This window comes from Maylandia zebra, linkage group LG10, assembly GCF_041146795.1.
Source record: "Maylandia zebra isolate NMK-2024a linkage group LG10, Mzebra_GT3a, whole genome shotgun sequence".
NCBI lineage: Eukaryota > Metazoa > Chordata > Actinopteri > Cichliformes > Cichlidae > Maylandia > Maylandia zebra.
In genome coordinates this window covers 13,923,964-13,947,685 of record NC_135176.1, presented here as the reverse complement: position 1 = coordinate 13,947,685, position 23,722 = coordinate 13,923,964, and the positions used below count along the sequence as shown (strand labels likewise).

General features: G+C 42.8%; 1 protein-coding gene across 2 annotated transcripts; it reads left to right on the top strand.

Annotated features, from left to right (window-relative positions):
- On the top strand, positions 1-22,003 carry LOC101487699 (voltage-gated potassium channel subunit beta-2). 2 transcript variants are annotated; one of them, XM_012922695.4, is made up of 14 exons: positions 1-747; positions 14,651-14,694; positions 14,789-14,826; positions 15,098-15,177; positions 15,447-15,491; positions 15,920-15,964; positions 16,067-16,110; positions 17,839-17,925; positions 18,079-18,164; positions 18,280-18,400; positions 18,491-18,585; positions 18,697-18,817; positions 19,252-19,340; positions 19,454-22,003. In XM_012922695.4, exons 1-14 carry the CDS (start codon positions 452-454, stop codon positions 19,541-19,543), a joined length of 1,281 nt encoding a protein of 426 aa, XP_012778149.1. In that variant the 5' UTR covers positions 1-451; the 3' UTR covers positions 19,544-22,003. The 2 variants fall into 2 exon arrangements, with proteins under 2 accessions (XP_012778149.1, XP_004564039.1); XM_004563982.5 differs by lacking the exon at positions 1-747 and adding an exon at positions 4,082-5,529.
- The last annotated feature ends 1,719 nt before the right edge of the window (positions 22,004-23,722 follow it).

Below are 23,722 nucleotides of genomic sequence, written 5' to 3'. Positions count from 1 at the left end.
TCGACACAAATCCCCCCACTGTCCTTCCTTTGAGAGATAAAGAGAGAAAGATACTGATTGCTTTTCCTATCCATTTTTACTCAAAGACGCACCTCACATCAGCAGGAGTCATTGTTTGTGACTGGGTGTTGCTGCTGACATGTCGAACTGGCTTTGTTTTATTTTGGAATTAGGCTCCACAAAGGAGAAATCAAGACTTTTTTTAAAATATTTCGCAGGTGCTTTAAGTTCTCCTTTCCAGCAGTTTGATGTCTGACACATCCTCGGGCCGGATGCTTCAAATCTACATGAAACTCCATCAAAATAGCACTGCCTTGTTATTTTGTTTCAAACTTAGAAGCAGCTTTTGTTTAAAGTAGATGTAGCAGGCAAAAAAAAAAAGAAAGAAAAAGTAAGCAAAGCAGAATCGAAGAGCCATTTCATCAGTCGGGGTGCTGGAATCTAGGCAACAATGTTTGCCAGCCGTGGTGGCAGCGGAGGAGGTAAGGGGGGGAAATACTCCGTGGAGGACCTCTATGGCATCAGTAAGAAGCCCAAGGCGTCGACCTCCTCAGGGAGTATTGTGGCCAAGGCTGGGACCCGGAGCAGCAAGAGCTCGGAACAGAAGACTGAGTCAGAGGCCTTGGCCTCTCAGATCCTGGAGGCAGCCCACAGACTGGTGGAGCGACGCCGGCTGGAGCTGTACCTGAGAGAATGTGGCCTCTCCCTGGCTGAGTGCGAGGCTGAGCGCTCTGCAATGCCGTACAGGTATGAGGAGAAGACTTTACAGCATGAAACCATGAGGCAGTTAGAGTTTGTAGTTATGACTTAGTACATTTAATTAGGCCACTAAAAAAAAAAATAAATAAAAGCAATTATTAATAATAAAGAACTGGAATGTACAGCCTACACAAGGCTGCAGATTTAACTCCGTTCTGGGTTTCGGCTGCTTTTTTAGCGAGTGCAGGACTCACACTGAATGTCTGGATTTTACAGAGATAATAAGAGACCATCCCGAGCACTCAGCCATCCGTGGATGATCCATTTTAATAACATGGTTAATATTTTTCTAACATATTACTAATGCGTTGATGTAATTGAGTGTTTGGAGAGGACTGCAATTGAAAGGCAGTGAGTGGAGACATCATTCACGAGAGATGGGGGAAAAAAAATATTATTATTTTTTGTTTTTTTGTTGTTTTTTTCTCACTGGTGACCTAAAAAGAAACATCAGGCGTTTGATGAGATTTCAATGCAGAGGACTGATGAGTGTACGTGGCCGGACTGCAGAAGCATCCGGTTGTTCAGGAACGCTAATGTGAGTTGTACGTGAGCCATTGTCTAATTCCAGCCTTTCCAAAAAACAGCCTGACGGGGTCAGGCATCAGTGGTGCAGAAGTTTGGGGTTAATGATGCATGATTTGACAGCGGGGGACGGGCGGTTGGTTGTTGTACCGCGTGCATCTCTCTGTTTAAAGTGTGGAGGCGAATGAACGGTGGTGTTGGCTACTCTTCAATCAGTTTACCAAAAACCTAGGGAAAAATAGATTTTTGTAAATTGAATGAGACCTGAAAAAAGGAGGGGTGGGGTGCTTGCAGAGAAGAGGAAGATACAGGCCAGGCTGCTGCATATTTCATTATTACTGCTTAAACACCATCATACTAAAATACTGAGTACAGATTCCATTACATTTGTCATTTTATTTGCTATAACACATCCAAAACATGCAAACACAGTCATCTAGTCTCCAGCACAGTTGCCTCTAGGTGGCAGCGTCATCATGGTGTGAAGACAAGTCTGTGACCAATGACTCAAAAGCAGAAAGAGGGACAATAGTGCAGGCCAAGGGGTATCATTTGCAATTTCACATCATTTTTATGCTCAGATCTAGGACTTACTTTATAGCACATTTGTACTGGCAGCGTACATTTTGATAGCTGAAACAAACTAACGGCGTACCAGAGTATGATTCAGTTGATTCGACCACCTCTGGCAGAACCGCTTCCATCACTTGAACTGCCCCACAGAGCCTCCAGTGGAAGTTGTTTCCACAGCCTCTGTGCGCCTTCATTTGCATGAGATCTGGACTCCCTCCTGACAGAAAATGATTACCTGTAATCAAAACAGAAGCCAGCATCTACCTTGACGTTCTTTCTCGTTTTCCCGGTTTAGCTGCAAACATTTGAGCTGCAGAAATGTGAGCTATTTAGATTCTGAAAAACAGACAACGAGGGCCGAATGAAACGAAGCTAATAGGTCAGACAGATTCGAACATGTGTGAATCTTCATGGATTATATCAAAGGAATTCTGTCCTCTTTTCGAGGAGCTGAATTACTTTTGAATAAAAACCGCGAGGAGAAACAAGATGCCTTCAAAGTCACAGGGTCAACGCCATCAGCTTTCTCAGAACGTCATGCGAATTTCATGTTGAGGCACACCTGCAAACACTTCTTAGCGTTCTTTAGTGCTATTTTAGTTCAAGCGTGTCAAAACCAACATGAACACCACCATGGGAGACGAGTTTTCTTGCTTCATCCTGCTTTAAAAAGACATTTACACATTTATTTATTTCTCTATTTACCAGGTTATGTCGAATTGTTCTGTTTTTAAGTGAAAATGGAGCCAAAAGGGTGACAGGCAAGTCCAGGTCATTTCATTCTGTAGCATTAAAGGAATATGCTTGCAAGCACTTATCAAAGTGCGGTTTGGCAGATTTTAGGGGATTATAGCTCAGAAAGTCACACTTTGTGATGAGTTTTTACGCTGAGTTGCATGAATAACCTACCTTTTCAAGGACGTTCAAATTATAGAAGCTCTTGTATAATCCAGCTTGAGAAGAAAAAAAGCCATCTACTGTATCCCCTTATTTTCTGATAATTTGATTCTATAACCTTATCATTACTAGAAAAATAAGGATGCACCACACATGTGCTCATTTTTGGTCTTTCTCCACCCAAATACTTCAACATGAGGCTCACAAGTGCTGGTTGTGTCCCGAGGTTTTAGCGCTGTAAGCTTCTGAAGTGGAGAACAGACTGAGTCAGTGTCATTACTGTGTAATACGGCGATGCCAGTGGCCATTATTTGGAGTGAAGGGGAAGGTTAAGCCTACAGGGAGATGAAGATAAAGAAGTCGACATGATTATGCAAAAGTTTGGCTATACAAAAATAATGTGCTTCCTGGAAAATAAGCGCCTTAACAGTGAAGTGGAAGTAATTAAATCTTCTCCTCTTTTGAAGCGCCACCACGGGCAGCATTCGTATTTTCTCTCTGCCTGTACAGCTGGAAACTTCCCCGTCCAAACTTGTGCTGAATGGTTCTTTAGAAAGAGCTGATTGCCAACTCAAAGTCACATTCTGCTGGCAGTGGATGCCCTGCAATCTGCTCTGGGACTGCAGATCTGCTTCAAAACACTAGATGTGAAACCAAATTGACAATGGTGACAAATGTGGGGTATTTTGCACATCGTCCTGCTATGTGAAGCAGACTTAGCGGGGCGAGCACTAACCACAGAGTAAAGCCTTTTGGATTGACAGTCCTCTCTAAGGATATGGCATCACACTTTAGATGGTAAACAAAGCCTGGAAGGGGCTATTATCATTGCTTGGCCACCAAAATGACACATCCATTTCATTTCATTATGATGGGCTGCAGGATGATCTGATATGCCCTGCCGTGCTATGCCCGTGATGTGATGTATTGTGACTTAGAAACCATCTATCCTCTGTTTGCTCAGAGGTAGTAATGAGTGTAATTCTGGTGATTGGGTCATTGATGGCAAATCAAGCTATCATTGGGGAGGGCAATGTTTTGCATAGGAAGAATAGGAATAATGGGAGTGGTGGGACGACAGAATTCTGGACCTTATGGAGGGAAAAAAGATGGTTTGGGGAGGGGGTTGAGTAAGTATAGCCTAATGTGTGCCTTTGTGATGAAATGTGTGCGCATCGGTGTGATGAAAAAATGTGGATCACACCCGAAAGAAAGGGAGGGAGAGGGAGTATCTATCCAAACCCCCACACTGCTTGTGTGTCGTGAACGTTTTGAAGCCTGTGGAAAAAAAAGGAGGGGGGGGGGGGGGGGGGCGGTCTCCAAATGATGCTGGAGAGCCGAGAGGCGGCACCGAGCGTTTGAAATGTCTGCTGCAGCTGATTTTGGGGCCAGTATGCCGGCATTTTTCTCCCAAATCCGCGCACCCTGAGATCCTGGCGAACAACGGGAGACGTGCACAGTTACCGCTGCTGCCGGTATGTGAACAACTTCTCACACTGAAGCTAAAGATGAACCGGCTCCGTGCTTGCTGATTTTGTTGGGTTTTTTCCCCCCCTTCTTCTTCTTTCTCCATCGCTGTTGCATCAATTGGATGCTGCGTGAAGCCGCTTGGTGATGATGCATTGGTGGGGTTTGAGTGTCTTTACCCCCGATCTGACTTTTCTCCTCGGCGATGTAAATTCGAGCTATTGAGCCCGATCTTTTTTTTTTTTTTTTTTTTTTTTTTCCCTTTTGCTCACCCACCTTGCGACAGTAAAATAAAAGGTGGGGGAGAAATATGAGTGATTTCGACGCGAGGTGTGAGGATGCCTGTAGCTGTGGTTGTGTCATTGCTGCGGCACGTTCCGGAGCTCCTCAGCTCAAGACAGTCTCAACAAACCTCAGCTGAAGAGAAAACAGCAAGCTGGCAAGTGCTTTATCACCCTACATAAGCCATACAGAGCCCGTGCATGTTATGTCGGACGAAGCCACTCTCCAGGGAGGGCATCTATTGCACTGAGATTTTATTGGGGTGGGAGGGTGGGGGGGCTTCCCAAGAACTGCCACATCCCCAAATTCGTCTGAGGACTGCTGCGAGCACACAAGCTCCCTGATGATTTTTGGAGGGCAGCCCTGATGCATCGTGTGAGTGTGAAAGCTCCGAGAGCCTTTTTGCCAGGTTTGCATCACCAGACAGGAGACTGAGCAGACGGTAACTCTGTGTGTGTCATGTTTAGAGGTTGGACTCTTGCCTGCTCCCTCCAACTCTGAGCCAAAATCTTTGACCTGCCCTGTCTGAGCCCTTTTGTATGAGCATCACGGCGCTGCCACAACAGCACGACGGGAAACGGTGTCGAGCAGCACCAACAGTTTGTAGACATTGCTGTTTGTGTGACTCCTTGTTTAAAAGACAAAAAACAAACCCAACCCTATACTCAGACTCTCAGAATAAGAGACACAGACATCAGCTGCCAGGATGCAGGTGTCTTTTGCATGCACTGAGCACAACCTCAAAAGTCGCAGCGAGGACCGGCTTTGTGGCCTTCGCACCGCTCCACCTCCTGGAGGGAGCAGTGGCGGAGTAGGGGGAGGTGGTGGCGGTGGAGGAGGAGGAAGTGGAGGTGGTGGTGGTGGTGGAGGAGGAAGCGGAGGTGGAAGCAGTGGACAAGGGAGCAATGGCAACTACATGTCTCAAGGTTCTGTCAAGACCAGGGAGGGTTCCGGGTCTCGTCAGACTCCTCAGGGTCACGCCCACATGAAGGAGGCTATTGGGCGCCACACCAATATGAAGTACAGGTGAGTATGAGCCTGACTGGGGGAGACGAGGAGCCGGAGCTTTATTGGTTGGAGAGATGGCTTTTATTTCGCTCTGATCACTGTGGCCTTTTGACCTCCACCAGAGGTGAAAGTCCTCCACCAGAAACAAGGTGTTGGGCCTCTTCTTCACAATGAGGCTCTACCTGCCTTGCCGGGCCTTCATTATTCCTAGTTCTGCCAGTCTCTTTGCTGAGATGTGAGGTGAATTCGAGGTTAGCTTGTCACCAAACATATCACCAGTGAGCAGACTGTGCAGACTGCCTACATATCCATTAGCCAGATGAGAAACACCTCAGTGAGAGCAATGACTTCGCTGACATTACAAAAATATGACATTTATTCCTAAAAGCGCTTATGGATATAAATAAAAAAATGCTTACATAAGTCATACTATATAGCCCTAATGCTATCACAATATTTCAGACAGTATGCATATGGGAGCATTAGCCACAGACTTTGCGTTAGCCTCTTTCTCATTTCAGCAGATTAATAATACAAAAAAAGCTTTCCTCCAATAACAGCTTCTCCTGAAACCACACTAGGACGCCCGGCTTTTCTTAGAGGTTTTAAACACATGTACTTTCATAAAATAGCCTTGCAGGAGACCATCGTATGCACAGAAAATCTCTGCTGCACACACACCAGGTCTGAGTCATAAAGTAGGAAGGAAATCCAACCAGATAAACAACAAGACAAGAATGCAATGTATGTTTTTCCTCTTTTAGTTTGTTGGCAAACTTGTGGTTTACCTTTGATGGATTAGAGCTTGAAGCTAAACAAGGACAGCTGTTCATGCACAGCTCATGCATGAAGGAGGCTCGTATTTATACATAAACATACATTTTTTTTAAAAAAGGGGGGGAAAGCACAAAGCATGCACTTTAACATTAGGCTGCAGACTTCCACAGGCTCACACTGTGTTTCCATCTTTGGGCTGTAAAATTCGAGAACTAGGAGGAGAGTTTTAACGACCTGGTTTCTTGGTAATCAGGTTGATTGAATTGCTGCCATTCTCTTCAGTCAATTTAGTTTCCACTTAATAAGATGCTTAAAAAGGGAATAAGGCACAGGACAAAACTAGGATATTTCCACTCCTATTTTTTCCCTTTAGAATCACACACATACAGGACTTTATGATTGGGCTGGATTTTTCCAGTTGTTCTGTCGTCTCTAAAAAAGTGTCACTAATAGGGAGTGCAGCAGCACAATAAGTCTATACAGCATATGGCCACTTCCAGTTGCCATTGGCAACACCCCAGGCATTGCCTTTAGTTTTTGTCTTATTTTCTAATCAGCCAGCACTGCTGTCGCTTATCAGTCCTTTCCTTAACTGAGTATGCTCAAAGCTCCACCACCTGCACCACAACAGTCTGGTTGTGGCGGCGTCGTGGTGGCCGCACATTCCTCATTTCACACCGTTATCACAATTACACAGAGGTCAGGAAGGAAGCAGGCTTCTGCCTTCACTTTAAACCACCCGTGAACTATATAGATATATAGAAAAGTGGGCCATGGCCACTGTGGTGTCATCCACTGGTTTGTGGAGTCCCGGATTTGACCATGTTTGGATGAATGGCTGGAATACAAAGGTGTGTCCAGAGACTGTGTAACTGCATCGCGCAGAAACAGATATCTGCTAATTATTGCTAAGTAACATAGAAATAGAATAAAAGAATATTACTCTGCAAAAAACACCTGAGCACAGATCTCTTGTTGGTGTCATTAACCACACAGTGAGTCCTGTGACTTGTCAGATGATTGCATTAAAAATGTTCCAGGGGGGCACAAACACACAGAAGAGGTCACGATGGGTGACGAAACATTTCCCAGCTTCTGCTCAATGGTGATAACGTTGAGTATAAATGAACTTATATTATATTATATATTTAGATGGTGAAAATGAGTTAAGGAGACCAATGTGCCAGGCTGTAAACATGCCCTATAATGCTGTTTAAACGCAGTGGGAGATTGAGTCACTCTTGTAGGCAGCCTCAAGTGGCCATTTGAGGAACTGCATTTTTTGGCACTCCAGCGCTGGTTTCTATTTCCAGTTCTGGATGCTGCTGCTTGCGTTGACCACATCTTTGTGGCCCTTCTGTCTCATTAACCCAAGTATTGATCACTCACAGGCAGGTCACAGATGCTCAGAGTCTTTCTTTGCGACTCTCTCTATCTTCTTTCTTTGATCTTGTTTAAGCTCACTGTTTTCTTTTCAAATGCTGCCCTTTTTTACTCCCTCACAGTGCACTGCAGCATTCTGGTTTGTGTGTATGTTTGTGTCTGTGTGCGTGTGCAATATGCTGGGTGTTCAGTGTGGCCACAGGGTATGCATTCGAGCTGATGGAGAGGTGACTGTAGCGGTCAGTTCTGTCACTCAGCAAAACGTCTATTTTTAAAGTAACTAAACCTTCTGTTTTCAACACCAAACTGTCCAGATGGCCCATTTTAAGGTTCCATTTGGCACAATACACTCAAGTTTGAGAAAACTGAATTAAAAGATATGACAAGATAATGCACATTTCACAGACAACGCCAAAAATGATTCGACTTTCCTCTGGAATCGCATTTTTGTCATGTTTGCACCTAAATATTTCAAAAGAGAATTTATCTAAAAGCATCATTCACAAAGTTGTCTGTGCAAATTAAAATGCACATGAGTTAGAATAAAATATGGTATATCTGAGCATCATGAATTTCTTAAAACATTTTTTTGGTATGAGTTTAAAAAAAAGAAAAGGGAATTTGATTTACATTAATACTGGAGAAGACCATAGATCTATCCACCGCTGTTCCTCACAGATGGCCGCGGGGCACGCTGTGTCTGTGGCGGATGCCTATAAATCTTAATGCATGCTTGAGAGATGGAGAATGTGAATAGGGAAGCCCTACTCAGATAAAACATTCAGCACTGACATGCAGTAAACTGTGAAACAAAGTATTATTGTTAAAGAGCCAAGATGTGAGAAAATCAAAATAAGTTCAGGACAGCTGGAAAGACATGAAGGAGTTTAGGAGCGATTACCCAAGAATGCCGTTCTACTGTATCTAAAAGAACTCAAGTTAAACTTAAAGACATGTGATTGTGAAGAGTGAGAACAAACTATTGATGACACTTGCACGTGATGTTTCACATCACAGCCAGCAGCTTAGACCAAAGACTGGAGACGAGGAGCTGTTGCTGGTTCCATGAAGAGTCTGTGACCTGATGGGAATTGCTGTGGTGTTTTTGCACTTTGGCTTTTGCAAGGATTAATCAAGTAATAGAGACCTTGTTAATCAATGAGCTTTAAGTTCTGTCACCTTAGGTGCACCAGTTGACCTCTATCATCTGCTTTGGTGCAAAGCAACCGCTCTCTGTTAGTGATGTGGCTGTACTCGTGCTACAGATCAAAATCTTAAGCTCTACAAAAGTTCCCTGATTTCAGATTATTTTGCCAAACTAATGTATTTCCAAGCTGTTTCTACATTTTTAAACATTTAGGACATGCTGCTCCAGTTAAAGCAGACGACAAACAAAAGCCTCAGCTGTACCATAAAGAGAAAAACAAGAAAAAGAAGATGTAGCGTTCATAATAATACCTGATACTGGGTAAGGTCGCATGTTAAACTGGAGAACAAAGCCTTCATGTATTTTCATGAGGATTTGAAGTGTTCTGACATTCAGCCATGCAGAGAGGTGTCGTTGTCTGGAGGAGCGGAAGGTGGAAATCTCAGTAGCGTAGTCGCAGCAGCTGAAGCTTTGGCGTCGAGCGGCCCTGTCGACTTTAAACACGCATCTCATGCTCATTTAGTGCTGCGAGACGGTGACCTACCCTGAGTGTTATTACTCTCGCCGCGTGCCTCTTCTTAGCATTCAGATTCTTATCTCGCCCGCGTTTATGCGCTCTGACGGCACAGCGGCGTCACCGGCTCGCTTCGTTAATTTCACTCCACGCGCCGTTCACACGCGTGCCACCGAAGGCAAAGCGAAGTGTAACAAATCCCCAGCAGCGACTAAAATATTCATCGTAACCGGCAGGTGAAGCGATAATGTAGTGATTTTGACCTCACGCTGTTGTCATGATTAACCACGGGAAATAAATGGCCTGTGTGGCAGGGAGGAGAACACGACTGCGGGCTGCAAAAACCTTGACCTTCAGCTCTCCCCTCTGTCGCTCTGGGACATTTATTTATTTATTTATTTATTTATTTATTTATTTTCAGGAGGGGTTCCAGTTGACTGGGCAGATTAGTGACTCACTTTGAGGTCTGGGAAGTTTTAGGCAAAGTAACGCCGGGTGTTCACTTGCTTGATTTCAACCAAAACATAATCCAAACCATGATCTGTTTACTGTCTGCTAAACTGTGGCTGCTTATTTTCATCTGCCACCCACTACTACAGCACGCTGTACGGTGCTTAATGTTATAATTACTGCATATATCGTGCATCTGAACAATATCTAGGCTGTTATTATGTGTGCAGCTGCTTGTTGGGACTTGATTAAGTGTATGCAGCGGGCAACTTAATCCTCTCAAAATGCAAAGTGACCTGCGTGTCAGTGTTGTTTGATGAAGCTCAGAGTTGTCGATAATTGACTGCATTTGGCGGCTTACTCTTAACTGAGAGGCATCGTAATCGCGGCCAGAAAATCCACATCACGTCCTCGGAGTAAGGCTGTCTCATCAAAGTCAAAGACTGGTATTGTCTTCTGGCAGAGCCATCATGGCCGCATGTTGTTATTATGTAAGAGCAGAGGGCAGCCTAATGAACAAGTGTCCGCATGCTCTGGAAAAGACTCAAAAGGCATTTAATTAGATGATATCAATTCCTCTTTCTTCTTTTAAAATCTTACTTTTATTTGAAACTCTTTTCAGTGTTTTAATATATTCATTTATTTAAATAAATCTTGGTAGCATTCATTTGCCTGCCGTGTAATACACTGCAAAATTCATTAAGGCAAAGTAGTTGAGCTGTTTTAAATCACAGGGAAACAGGAACACCAAAGAAAACCGGAGGACGGCGCGATACTCAAAAACATGCTCGCGATTGCATTCAATCACTTTGAATTCACTGCGCTGTCACTCACGGGGGCATGAGATCCGGAAAGCGCCACATCCCTCAAATACTCGTCTTTATCCGTCTGCCAGCGGACATGAAACAGAGGCAGAGTGCAGCGACCTTCTCAGCGAGCGAATTTCATTAACATTTGATTACATGTTGGGGCGAGTGAACATTTTTTTGGGGGTTTTTTTTTTTGTCGCAGGTCACGTGTGTTCCCAAACTTGGAATAAACAGTAATGACAGCGCATTGTGTCAAATTCAGCTTGTGTGAGCTCTTTCCTGCACCACTTCATTACATGCATTTTTAGTTAACGGGAGAGTCAGGACCACTAATAAAGTGTCAGCAGCTGATACGCAGAATTGGAGGAGAGCAGCTGAGATTGTGCGTGTGTGTGTCTTTGTGCCCCTTTTTCTCCATTCGCTCCCTGCACAGCATGTGTATTTTATAATTAGGACAGACCTGATTTCCTAACTGTTTTAATATAGCTGAATTAAAAAAAAAATCACATTTACATGAAGGGTCCATTGTTTAGGCTAATGCTTTTAAAAATAGCTACATCAATAATTAGTACACTCTTAGATGCTGGGGTTTTGATTAGTGCCAGGCCATGTGGCTAATTTGGTTTCATTTGTCATATAAACCCAAAAATGTAGCTCTGTTGGCATGTCTCTGGATTATTGAGAATGACAAGCAAAGTAAAAGTTTGTGGTGGCGTTTTTTTAGTGCCATAACTTCTGCCCACTCCATTGATTGTATTTAGGCAGGCACAGGTGAGAAAAATCTGTTCTCTGTAATTTGGGTGAAGTGACCCTTTAAAGCCACAAAACAGTGTGTGCAGCATTACTGAAAGAGAACAGACAGTCCACCATCTTCCCACACTCTGTGCTCAGAAAATGTGTGTCTAAGCATACACATAAAACTGACGTGAGTGTTATTAATATCTAGGTCTTCCCTCTGGAGAAGAGCCTGCTCAGCATGTGTGTGGCATTTTATGACAACTGCAGAGGGAAGGGGGAGAAAAAAAGTCCACCATTAGCACCTAACCATCTGTATATAGTGTCTTCCTCCTGTCTCAGGTGAAAACTAACTGTGAATGTCAGCACAGGTTAAAATGCTGACTAAACCGTGACGGAGCACCTGTGTGTCTCCTCTGTCTCTCTCTCTCCAGCGTTAATAATGTATGGACGAGGCAGCCAAGTTGCTACAATCATCTCGTTTGGAGATCATGATTTATGGCAATGGAAAAAATAGAGAAGAAAACACTGGAAGACCTACTTATAAAGGCTATAGAGAAGCATCTGTGTGCCCTGCTCAAGAGTGCATTCATGCATGTCTGCATGTGGAACTGTGCCTGCGTTCCAATGCAATTCCCATCAAGCGTGAATATTCACGTGAAAGCATCGAACCCCTCCCCATAATGACACATGCACAGCATAGATGTTTTCCGTTTATTGCACAGCGTCCCTCACATCCGCCTCAGATGAAATATAGGCCGAGCGTCTGGGTGTACTGCGTGCGGGAGATAGTGGGAAAAGACTGTCAATAGGGAGATAGTGCGAGGAAAGACAGAGCATGTGTTTCTCCAGACTCACTGATAGTAATTTAGCAGACTGCAGCATTGCAGAGAGCGGCGGAGTTGAGCGCAAGGGAGGGGGCGGCCAGTTGTCACACATGGAAACAGTGACATCCTCTATTGCTCAGAAGCACACGCGCACACACAGACATAAAAATGAGATTTTTATGTGGCTCGGCAATTGTGGAATTCGCCCAGTAATGCACACCGGTTTCAAATTTGCTCCCTGTCATGATGCGTTCACAAGCAGCGTTCACCAAACACGAGGCTGTCAGCTTCATGCACTCATCTTTAACAAGCATATCGGATAGAAGAGCATTTAACAGAAGAAGGAGAAGAAAACATTTGCGTAACAGCCGTATGCCACTGGATGCTTGACACACTCCACCGAATGCTGACTCATGTTTTGGTGGTATGTGTTTTTTCCTCACACGTAAGCCTTCTGTTTGCCGTCCTGGTCCAATGTGAAAAGGAAAGTATGGACAGAAGGTGTGTGACTAAGCTGGGGAACAGATTTTTATTGTCCTTAATTCACAGCTCAAAGCCATCATGCATAATTCTAATGAGTTTTTCTCAAGTTCCCTAAAAATAATAATAAAAAAGAAGGTAATAAACAAAAATAAAGTTGGGTATAAACCATATCGTTTATTTGCTCCCGGTGTGCAGATACAGAAGCTACCTCAAAAGCAATTTTGAATCAGTTTCAAGCTTTGCTTTAGAAGCTGATTAAAACTGTAGGGAATATTTTTTCCGGATGCTGTTATTGGCCCCACCTTGTCAAATGTTGCTTGACAAAAAATAAATAAAATCCCCTTTATTCTCATCCAAATAAAGTTGAGACAAAAAAGGACTGATTTGATGGATACTACAAAAAAAGAAGAGCCAACAAAAACGAACAAAACAAATGGTAAAATATTCAGGTAGCTCATTTGAAATAACCCAGTCTCTGAAATATGTTTTTCCCATGTGCCTCATTTAAATTTACTCCCAGTGTTCAAAGTGGCTGTCAGCGTGAGAGAACAGACAGAGCTGTCATTGGTTGACGAACCACGAAGAAAAGCCAGCTTACCATACAAGGAATCAGCTACATCCAAACCCCGCAGACACATTTCCCTTTAAATAGCTTTCCTGACCTTCCACCTGTGTGCTTTTTTAACAGTTTAACGTAATGACACAAACAATATGTATTTCACACCCACATGGAGTGCTCACATAAAGACTGATGCCCCCACTACACACACACACATAAAGATCGTGAAACAAATGCTTACATATGCAGGAATCTAAAAATAGCATAAGGTTGGGAATAGAAAATAGACCAGGAAAATAAAAGCGGGACTTGTTCGACTGAGTCTAAATGCTCTGACAGTCTGTCTTTGTGCATTTGGCTGTTTCGCAGTGGACGCAGGCAGACAAGCCGAGAGGGGAGAGGCGCTGGAGATGAAAAGACGGCGAGCAGCGAGGTGCACTGCAGTTCTGCCGGCTCTCCAGCTGGCTCCCCGGCTAATTAGAATGGGGGAGAGCACACAGGAGAGCAAAGCATGAAGCCCACATCATTTTCAGCTGTACATGCTCCTGTGGTCAGAAATGCAGCTCTCTGCTTCTCCCCCGCCTGCCCTTCAAAATTCAGCTGTCTGAATAATCAGATGTGGCATGTCAGTTAATGGACTCCTCTTTAGCTCACAGAGCATTTTTGAGCCATTTATGGTGCAGACCAAAGAAGCTTTTGCCAGGACTCTCTAACTGCGCTGAGCTCCGTCCCCTCCAGGTGTTTCACTGGCCCACTGTAATACACTGAACTGCTAACATACGAGGGATGAAAGGTCAATTGTTCAGAAATAATTAGACAGAGGAAGTCATTTTACCAGAGGCGAGAAAGACTTTCACTCAGCAGCTGCAGTGGAGGAGTGAAGTGTCGGAGACTACGATAGAAATAAATTACATCTGTGTCTGGTTTTTAATTTTGTGTCGTACTTATGTTTTACATGTGACACCAGGTTTGTGTTACATGCTGCTACAGAATAATCAGGATCTCATCAACAACATCGCCATATTAAGGCGACGTTTAGCTTTCAAATCCTGATGTGTCCAGTAAAGCAGTGAGCCAGCTCCCTCATAGACGTGAATAAATAGTTTATAACGCTGTAATGTAGTTGTGAGTGGATGTGATTATTAATAAACCGAAACTACTTCAGATGGCTCGGAGGCTTGGGTAGAAACAAATAAGACAAAATGTGTGTTAAATACAGTGTAACATTGCAGCTGCCATCTTTTTTAAACTCCACTTAGGTATCTCTTAGTCTCATCACTGCTTAACCACAGTGTCTCCCTACTGAGGATTGCTCATCACTCACATGCGTACATCTTACTGACTGTGTTTGAAGATTGTATGTCCAGATATATTCCAACTGCCCACACATTTTGTGTGTGTGTGCGCTTTACAGGCATTTCTCATCTAACCTCCTGATTTTTCCCCTTTCTATAGGAACCTGGGAAAATCGGGCCTACGTGTTTCCTGTCTCGGGTTAGGTAAGTTGGGATGAAGGCAGGGAAACATTCAGCTCAGCTTCAAACTCTTAAATAAAATCCGTCTGTCTGTCTCTCCCTCTCTCTCCTTGTTCAGGCACCTGGGTGACATTTGGATCGCAGATCTCTGATGAAGTGAGCATTCTCTCTCTGTGTTTGTATGAGAAATCGATTCCCGCACACCTTCACTCGTTTGGTTTTTGTGTAACACCGTTCGGCGCACTGTAAACAAATCTCAGTGTTCACGATCGCAGGAATATGTGTGACAGGCCTTAAGACTGCTGTAGCTTGGCGAGATATTGTCTGTATTATCCTCCCTGAGTAGTGCCCTTCATGAACGACCTCTGGGTAATTGGAATTTATCCGCCGTCTGCTTCTCTCAGTCTCAGTTTTTGTGTTCTCTCAGATGGCGGAGAACCTGATGACCGTAGCTTATGAGAACGGAGTGAACCTGTTTGACACAGCGGAGGTGTACGCCTCTGGAAGGTCAGACTTCACTTTCCTCTCCTGAGCCTCAATTAAACTTTTTTTTTTTTTAAATCGTCTGATTTCTCTCACAGCAAATACAAAAATTTAAACCTGTTTTTATGTGACGTCGTCTTTTATTGTCTGCCGTTTTCCATTCTTCTTCTCTACATTAATCTGGTTTTCTTTGGTCTGCGTGTCTTTATCATTTATTTATCTCGTTAAACGTTACATACAAATAAAGTTTATTAGCCTCAGCCCGTCACAACCAATGATGTGTTTCTCCACAGGGCGGAAATTACTCTAGGGAACATCATCAAGAAGAAAGGTTGGAGGTGAGATTACTCATTCTTCCTAACTGACTCACAGGCATGCAAACCTTTTTAACTCGACCAGATCACAGATTTACTTTAAATAATCCCTAATAATCCCTTCCTGAGATGAAATGCATTACTACATGTTTTTATTACTTTTGATAGCGGCACACCATTAAATTCTCTCAAGGGAAAGCCATGCTTGGGGAAAAAATGTAGAGCTTTATCCTCAGAGAGACTAAAAAGGATAAAAATGTTAAATTCCCTGATCAGAGATGGTGGCTGACTCACCCAGCTGCCTAAGAGACACATATTGGTAATAAAATGTTTTAATTTTAACACCAGAAAGAGAGAAAGACTGTCCGTACTATTAGATTTAGGATGAGCTGATTCCCTTAACTTAAATGTTATGCTGCAATCAAAATACTCACGACTCCTGTCCTTGCCAGACGTTCAAGTTTTGTCATTACGACAAAAATCTACTGGGGAGGCCAGTAAGTATAAGACTAAAACACTAGACTCTTCACATTTCTTCAACCCAGCCTCTTCATCATTTTAACTGAGGATCAATGATTTGTATTTTCACAACTTCACAGGGCAGAGACAGAGAGAGGACTCTCCAGAAAGCACATTATTGAAGGTACAGTCTACTCATGTATTTGCAAAGTGTAAACCAAATAAGGGGTTATTCTGGTCCAGTTGAAAGCAATTTAAATAAATTTCAGTTCAGTTATATTTATAGAAAATTCAACAGATCACACATCAGTTGCCTCGGGGCATTTTATTTTGAAAGTTAAATACCCTACAATAATACGGAGAAGACGAACAGAGCAAGTGCTTTGGCGACAGTGGGAAGGAAAAACTACCATTTAACAGGAAGAAACTTTCAGCAGAAACAGACTCAGGGAGGGACAGCCATCTGCCACAACTGGTTGGCGGTGAGAGGAGAAGACATTGGATAAATATTTTTCTGCAGCTTGACTTTAAACTGACAATTTAAAATAGAAAATGGGTCATTTGGAGCTGGACCACAACATCACCATAGATACTGTGGGGATCTCTCACTCAATGACTCAAATTAGCTGAGGTGAAACTTAGCGCACAGCTGGCAGAACTTTGATATAAAATGAAGTGGTGATTTACATATATAAAAAAAGGCAGAAGTGCCACAAACTGCAGTTTGTGGCACTTCTGCGTTAGCTTTAGGCTTATTATACATTAAAGACTATAAATGAAAGCCTTGCTTTATTAGGTTGCACTGCATCTTTATTTTGTATGGCATGTTTTCCTGTGTGTTACTTCAACCACTAATGATGTGGTTGCTATCATTCATTCGGAGCCCCCTTTACCTTTTAGTGTGAGCATTGTTTGACTCACTCAGTCAGCTCCGTGTTACACGTCACAGTAAGCACAACTTCATTTTTAACTGTGATGTCAGTGGACACTATTGGGATATGAGGTGCATTCACTTTGAAGCTATAGTACAGATGTTGATGGGTAGGATGTTTCAGAGGCCTGTCATCAGATTTGTTGGGGGGTCAAAGAAAATACAGAGGTCAGGTGAAGGTACATGTCTTGATTGCTGTTTTCCAGCCATTTCATCGGTTCCAAAAATAATCCTAAAAAAGCTAAAGGATATGGTGGTGGTCTTTGTTCCTTTTGTAAGCAGCACGGCCGCAGGATGACCATTTACCTTGGACTTGAATGACTTTTTTATGTCATTGTCATGAAGCTTTTGATTTGGGGCCGTTGCATAATGAGTGAACTACGTGCAGCTCTTAAGGCTTGCACCGCGTGCAGGGTCAACGCTCAGATTTCGACTCTATGCACTATTTTTCACTTTGCTCAGGAAAAAAAAGTCCAACTGCTGACTTACCCAAGGTTAGACGCTTGCCCAGAACATTTGAGAAGCAGAAAATCGAACATAAAACAGAATCACTCATTTTACCCTCCACCAGCACACTGTACTGAGGATAATCATTAATATCTTGGGAGGAGCTGAATGCTGTTTTGATGCCATGTAAACTTAAAATGTAAAAAATAAATCACTTTAGTGATCTGGCCTAAGATTAGGCACCAGCATGAAGTTTGTATTTATAGATCTACTGGATGAAACTCCATGAAATTCCAAACACACACTCATGTCTCAATCAGGAAAAAATGTAATAACTTTGGTCCTTCCCTTACGCTTCATTGAGCATGATTACCAGATCAATATAATGCAGCCTGATACTTTGGTTTATTGCCAAATAACTGCAAAGCTATTGACACTGTAATTAGACTCTCTGTTGTGTAGCAGTGGCTCAAAACATCACTGTGCCTTAAAGTTATGACCCTTAGTCCAATAATTGACTCGTGTTTCTCACAGGTTTACGAGGATCCCTATCAAGACTCCAGCTAGATTATGTGGACATCGTTTTTGCCAACAGAAATGATGTCAACAGTCCGATGGAAGGTCAGTTTGAACCGCTTACTACTGTTGTAGCACAAATATGGAGGGTTTTTGTATGGTAGTATGTTTTATTTGTGGAAATAAGCTTTAATCAGATGCGTTAGAGTTGTCAAATGAATGTAATTTAAGTGAGATGTCGTGTGCTGTGATTTGCAGAGATTGTACGGGCCATGACGTTTGTAATAAACCAGGGTATGGCTATGTACTGGGGAACCTCGCGCTGGAGCGCAATGGAAATCATGGTGCTGAGCTCTCACTCTTAAAGTCTTACTCTTCACAAATTCACGAGTGTCAGCTTTTTTCCAGATAACGCTGATCACTTACCATTGCATTGTGTTTCCATTTCTGCGGCACCAGGAGGCATACTCAGTGGCACGCCAGTTCAACCTGATACCACCTGTGTGCGAGCAGGCAGAGTATCACTATTTCCAGAGGGACAAAGTGGAAGTGCAGCTTCCTGAACTCTACCACAAGATCGGTCAGGCATCCAAAAACCCCACAGCAACATTTATCTCTTCTTTTTAATTAAGTTTCATTAGTTTCATTCACACTTTCCTCGCTCTGTCAGGTGTTGGAGCGATGACCTGGTCTCCGCTCGCTTGTGGTTTAATCACAGGCAAGTACAGTGATGGTGTACCGGAGTGCTCCAGAGCAGCAATGAAGGTCAGTTTGATCTTCCACTTCTTCTGGCTCCACATCAGCCTCACTATAGTTCTTGATTTTATCGGCATACAGTGTGAATCAGTGCTTTTCTCCATGTTGGTCCTGATGAAGGGGTACCAGTGGCTGAAGGAGCGAGTGAACAGTGAGGAGGGTCGGAGGCAGCTGGCTAAAATCAAGGAGCTCCATCTACTGGCAGACAGACTGGGCTGCACTGCTGCACAGTTAGCCATCGGTATGATCCGAGCAAACGGCCTTAATTTTTTAGTGCAGACATACAGAGATGCAGCTTTGCTTGTTTTCGCATCATGTGACTGCAGATTAAGACTGAATTGATTCGTATTTGAATGATTTTCACTCCTTAAATGACTGATTCATTATGTTTAATCTTACTGTACACACGCAGGTAGGAAGTGCTGTAACGGTTCTGGGAGAAGTGTTGAAAATCTATGTCTCCTGCATGAAAATAACATTACATAATCTGTGATCTTGTTAATTAAGTGCTTTGTATATGTATGGTCTGCATTAAGGCTTTCAAATGGAATCCAACCACTGGTTAAATCTGTTAACATTTTTTTTAAAAGAAGTCTAAAAAATCAGCTACTTTACTTCGGTTACAAACTGATATTCCTCCAGCAATAAAGTTTTCCTGGTTTGCTCTTTTTACAGCCTGGTGTCTGCGCAGTGAGGGAGTCAGCTCAGTACTTCTGGGTGTTTCTAATACAGACCAGCTTCTTGAGAATCTGGGTGCCCTCCGGGTAAATATGTGCTGTATTCAAATATGCTTTTATGTTTTGTGCGCAATAAAAAGAACCACCCAAAAAAACAGCAGATGACACTTTAAGCTGATGCCACCCTCCCCTTCTTTCAGATTTTATCTCAAATGACCCCTCAAACCGTTACTGAGATGGACGCCCTGCTGGGAAACAAGCCACACTCGAAGAAAGAGTCACGCGCTTGATGATTCAAATCTCAGCGACGGACGATGTTCCGAGAAGTTGAAGAAGACTTTGATATTGGGGAAACATCGCTTTTTGCTCTGCTGTATACTCAACAACTTGCATGTCCTCGGCAACATTTATGCTTCCAGTATGTGCGCATATCCATTCTGCGCAGTACATTATATCATGTAGAAGAAGAAAAAAAGAAAAAAGAAAAAGAGAACTCTCTCAATTGTGGAAGAAAAAAAAACATAATCGATCATATATTGCTCACTGTTGATTGTTCAGAGACTAATTATTTCAACATAGAGGAAGGCTAAAGCTGGTCAATCAAATGTCAATCCTAAAATGAGGAAAGAAAGAAAAAAAAAAGGCCACCTCTGCCCTAACATGCAACTTTACTGCGTGAACGGTGCTTTCATTAGACGTGTGAGTCTCCTCCCCTCACAGCTGCCTGTTATTCTGTGTGATGTTTAGTACCCAGCAGCCAGAGAGCTAAAGGTTAGTCCTTATGTGTCTAACCGAACATTTCCCGTAGTGTGCATGTGACTGCTCTGCCACACTCACCGCTTTATAGGGTTGGGAACAATGAATTACTTGTGAAGTAATAAAAAAAAAAACCCACAGCAAATAAGCCACTCTGGTATTACTTTTTTTTTTTTTAAATCACATGATTTAAAAGGAAAAATTGGCAAATGAATTTCAAACATGAAGGTTACAGAGTTAGAACTGAGTCTGGCAGAAATGTTGAAATAATAATAATAACTTATGTGTGCTGTTACGTTGTCAAATTGGCAATCAGAAATCAAAAGCCAGTGACATTTTGCAAAGTGACTTTTCCCAACCCTGCTGCTTTCTCAGCGGTCCGTTTGCCTCCTCTGTGCGCATGTCCCTTTAAGACAGAATAGCCCTAACAGGGTGTAAATGTGGCATGGCTTCTTTTCTTTTTTTTTACGGCTTATGTAGATTTGCAGTGCCCTTGTAAGCCATTTATTTATTTATTTTTTAAACTCTAAGCGGTCAGATAGTTTTATCCGACATAACCGTCCTGCTGGGCACGCTCGCCTTAAAGGCTCTCAGCAGTCTGCAGACACGGCTTGTGTGTCCATGTTGCATATAATCTTTGCATCGTCCTAAACTATGTCAAAAGATGCTGACATCACTTTCTAGCGGTGCCGAGTTGCTGATCTCGAGTCGCAGGTCTGAGACGGCTGGACTGAGCGGAAAGGTTGCTGGGTGTCTGACACAAAGATTGGGACATATTGTGGTGAACGTTACGTTTTCAAAAAGATGGGAAATAAAAACAATAAGTCTGAGTTTATGAAATGTGATACGAGTCTTACCACAGACCACTTAGGGTAAGATTTCGATTAATGTTAACTTTTCTTTTTGTTTGTGGAAGCCTGAAAACACAGCTTCTCTGCTCATTTCTCTCTCTGCATCGCTCCAAATTCGTTCCCATTCTCAAACACACGCACGACAGATTTTATACTGTGCACTTTGTCTTTTTCCCTTTAGTTTTGTAATGACTTCAACACTTTGTAATGTGAAAGGGGGGTGTCTTTTGTTTTGTTTTTCTCCTTTTTTGTGTGATTTGCCATGAAAACTAATCTCCGAGGTGGAGTTTTTGATACACCGGAGTTGTTTCAGCAGACACGAGGTTGCAATATATTGTAAATAGGCTCATGTGTTTTGACGGTGACGTAACAAGAGAGAGTTCAAGTCTGTGGTTCATGAAGGTTTTCTTAAAGGAGCCGCTGAAACGTGGCTCTCCGTGAGTCTGTCATGATGTACAGTTCGACTGAGCGTAGCTTCCTGTGTACATAGGTCCTTCAATCAAACCCTGAAAATGTAACTTTGCCTGCCTAACTTATATTTTACTGTCTTGCAACAAAGAGAAACCAAAACACAAACAAAAAATAATAATAATAAGAGAAGAGACAACTGATTGTGAATGTATCATGTCTGTTGCTCAAACCTACTTAAGGGACAAAGCACATACCCTGTTCCATGAAGTCCAGTGGTTTTTGAACCTGCAAACGTGCAAACATTTACATTGGGATTAGCCAACTCAAGCTTCTTGCACCCCCTTCTTTCAGCTGTTAATACAAAGTCAGATGAGATTTTTGTACTTCCAAAACCCGGAGTAGTCTAATCACAGGTGTGACGCTAAACCCCCAACTGCTAGCTACTCTTCCACGTTCATTTTTGGACCACCTTTTATTTGTGTACATGTGCGATGCAATTTTACGAGTTGCATATGGGCCGCGAGCACTAGTATTTGTCACAACCTTCATTCTCGCATATCATGTGCTCCCTTGATGGGTTTTAGCTTCCTTATGTACACTTTGATGATCAACACAATGTTGATGGACATACTTAGATGACTAAGACACTTAAACCTGTAATTGCTTCAGATTTTTGTTTTATTTTGTTCGACATTTTTATGCAGATAGAAAATAAAGCAGCTTTCAGCTACAGATTTTTATTTTATTTGTGGTTAAGCAGTGACTGGCAGAGGAATGTTCTTAACTAAAGTCAACAGAAGCCAGCAGATAACACTGAGTGCATAATGCATACCTGCAAAGCTCGTTTGTTCCTTCCATTTGAGGTTAGCCTGCACCTTTGTGTTGCTGCTGATATAACAGAGCCTCTTTGTGTTGCACCAAAACAGCACGAGTTGACCGAGCGTGGCGACGGGTGCTGACCGTGGAAATAGTGATTTTTTGTGTGTGAAAAGGCTCAGGGAGATGTGTTGTTTCAGAGAAATTCGAAATCTCCTCACTAAAGCGTAAAAAACTTTGATTATTCATGTGGATCTTCAGACTGTTCTTTCTGAGAGGGGGAAAAACGTCCCTCTGTGAAATCTGGCATTAAGACTGTTTGTGCTTATGTGGATTTACACTAATCAGCTCCTTCTTTTCCTTAGCGCTTCTTGCGAAGAAACGCAATGAGTTGATCAAACTTTTCCTTTTCTTGTATGTTGACGATGGTGACGTTTGTGACAGGCAGCTTTGTTGCGTGCAATAACAGACTATATTTGTAACAAAAGTCCACATCTGATTAATCACTTTGCAAGCGCTGGCTTACAGTATGAGCCACACAAATATTCAGCTGCACATCCAAAGGAGTCAAATTTGCACCTTGTAGTGTTATTGTACAATTACATTTGGGGGTTTGGTTAGCACTAAATCGCAGGTGGATTTAAAACACTAAAAAGCTCACAAATTCAAGAAAGGTGCGAGTTAAGAAGCCTTGCATTTATTTCCCTGCTTACATCCTGTTAAATGTGTGCCAGCTCTTCACCCCTGACTCTTTCAGATGGATGGTACGAGAACAATAACTCAGCCGTGTGTCCGGCGCTCTGTGCCGTGCCCGCTGGGACGCCACACATGTTTACAGCGAGCAGAAAACATCTGTGACGCCAGCACCGGTAGGCCTTCTCTTACTGGATTCCCAGGTGCCCTCAGAGCGACAGATGAAACACATGTGCTGAAAAATATTGACGTCCTCACCGCCAACACAGAAGAAGGAAACAGGTCTTGCCACGTGATTCATCCTCTGTGCGGTGAAACAAGTTGGGGATAAGGTTATAAAGAAAGAAGAAAAAACAGAGAGAAAGATGTTCAGAAGCACATTGGAGATCTACAAGCCCCCACATCTAATAAAGCACATTTCATACCTTACCCAGATGCTGTTGTTTTGGTCCTACAGTGAGCCGATTATATTAGAGGTCAGACCCGGTGATGAAATCCCAGGTAACCTGTAGCTTCTGCTGTGTTGACTAAAATCCTAATACAAATGTAATAATGCAGTGGAGCAAAGCAACCCATGTCAGCACGAGCTGAGCACTCGTGCACCGACTACATTTACTGCATTTGTGTCAATAAAGAGCCTGAAATCCTTCAGCCTCCATCAGAGTGCTGAGAATGAGCCCAGCTCAGTGTTTCTCGTAAGGCTCGCCTCTGCAGCCAAATCCTCATGAAGGTTATTGCTGTGTTACAGACCACTGGGTGATATCTCTTTGTTACAATAAGGATGGCTTCCTGCTACTTAGCACAGCATGAAAATGTGCAACAATCTGCTGCTTAAAATATTCAGAAAGAAGAACTATACGCTGTTTGAAGTAGAAACATTTGATAATACTACAGTGCCCTGCAGTATCTAAGACATAAAATCATTTTTGTTCTTATTAATTT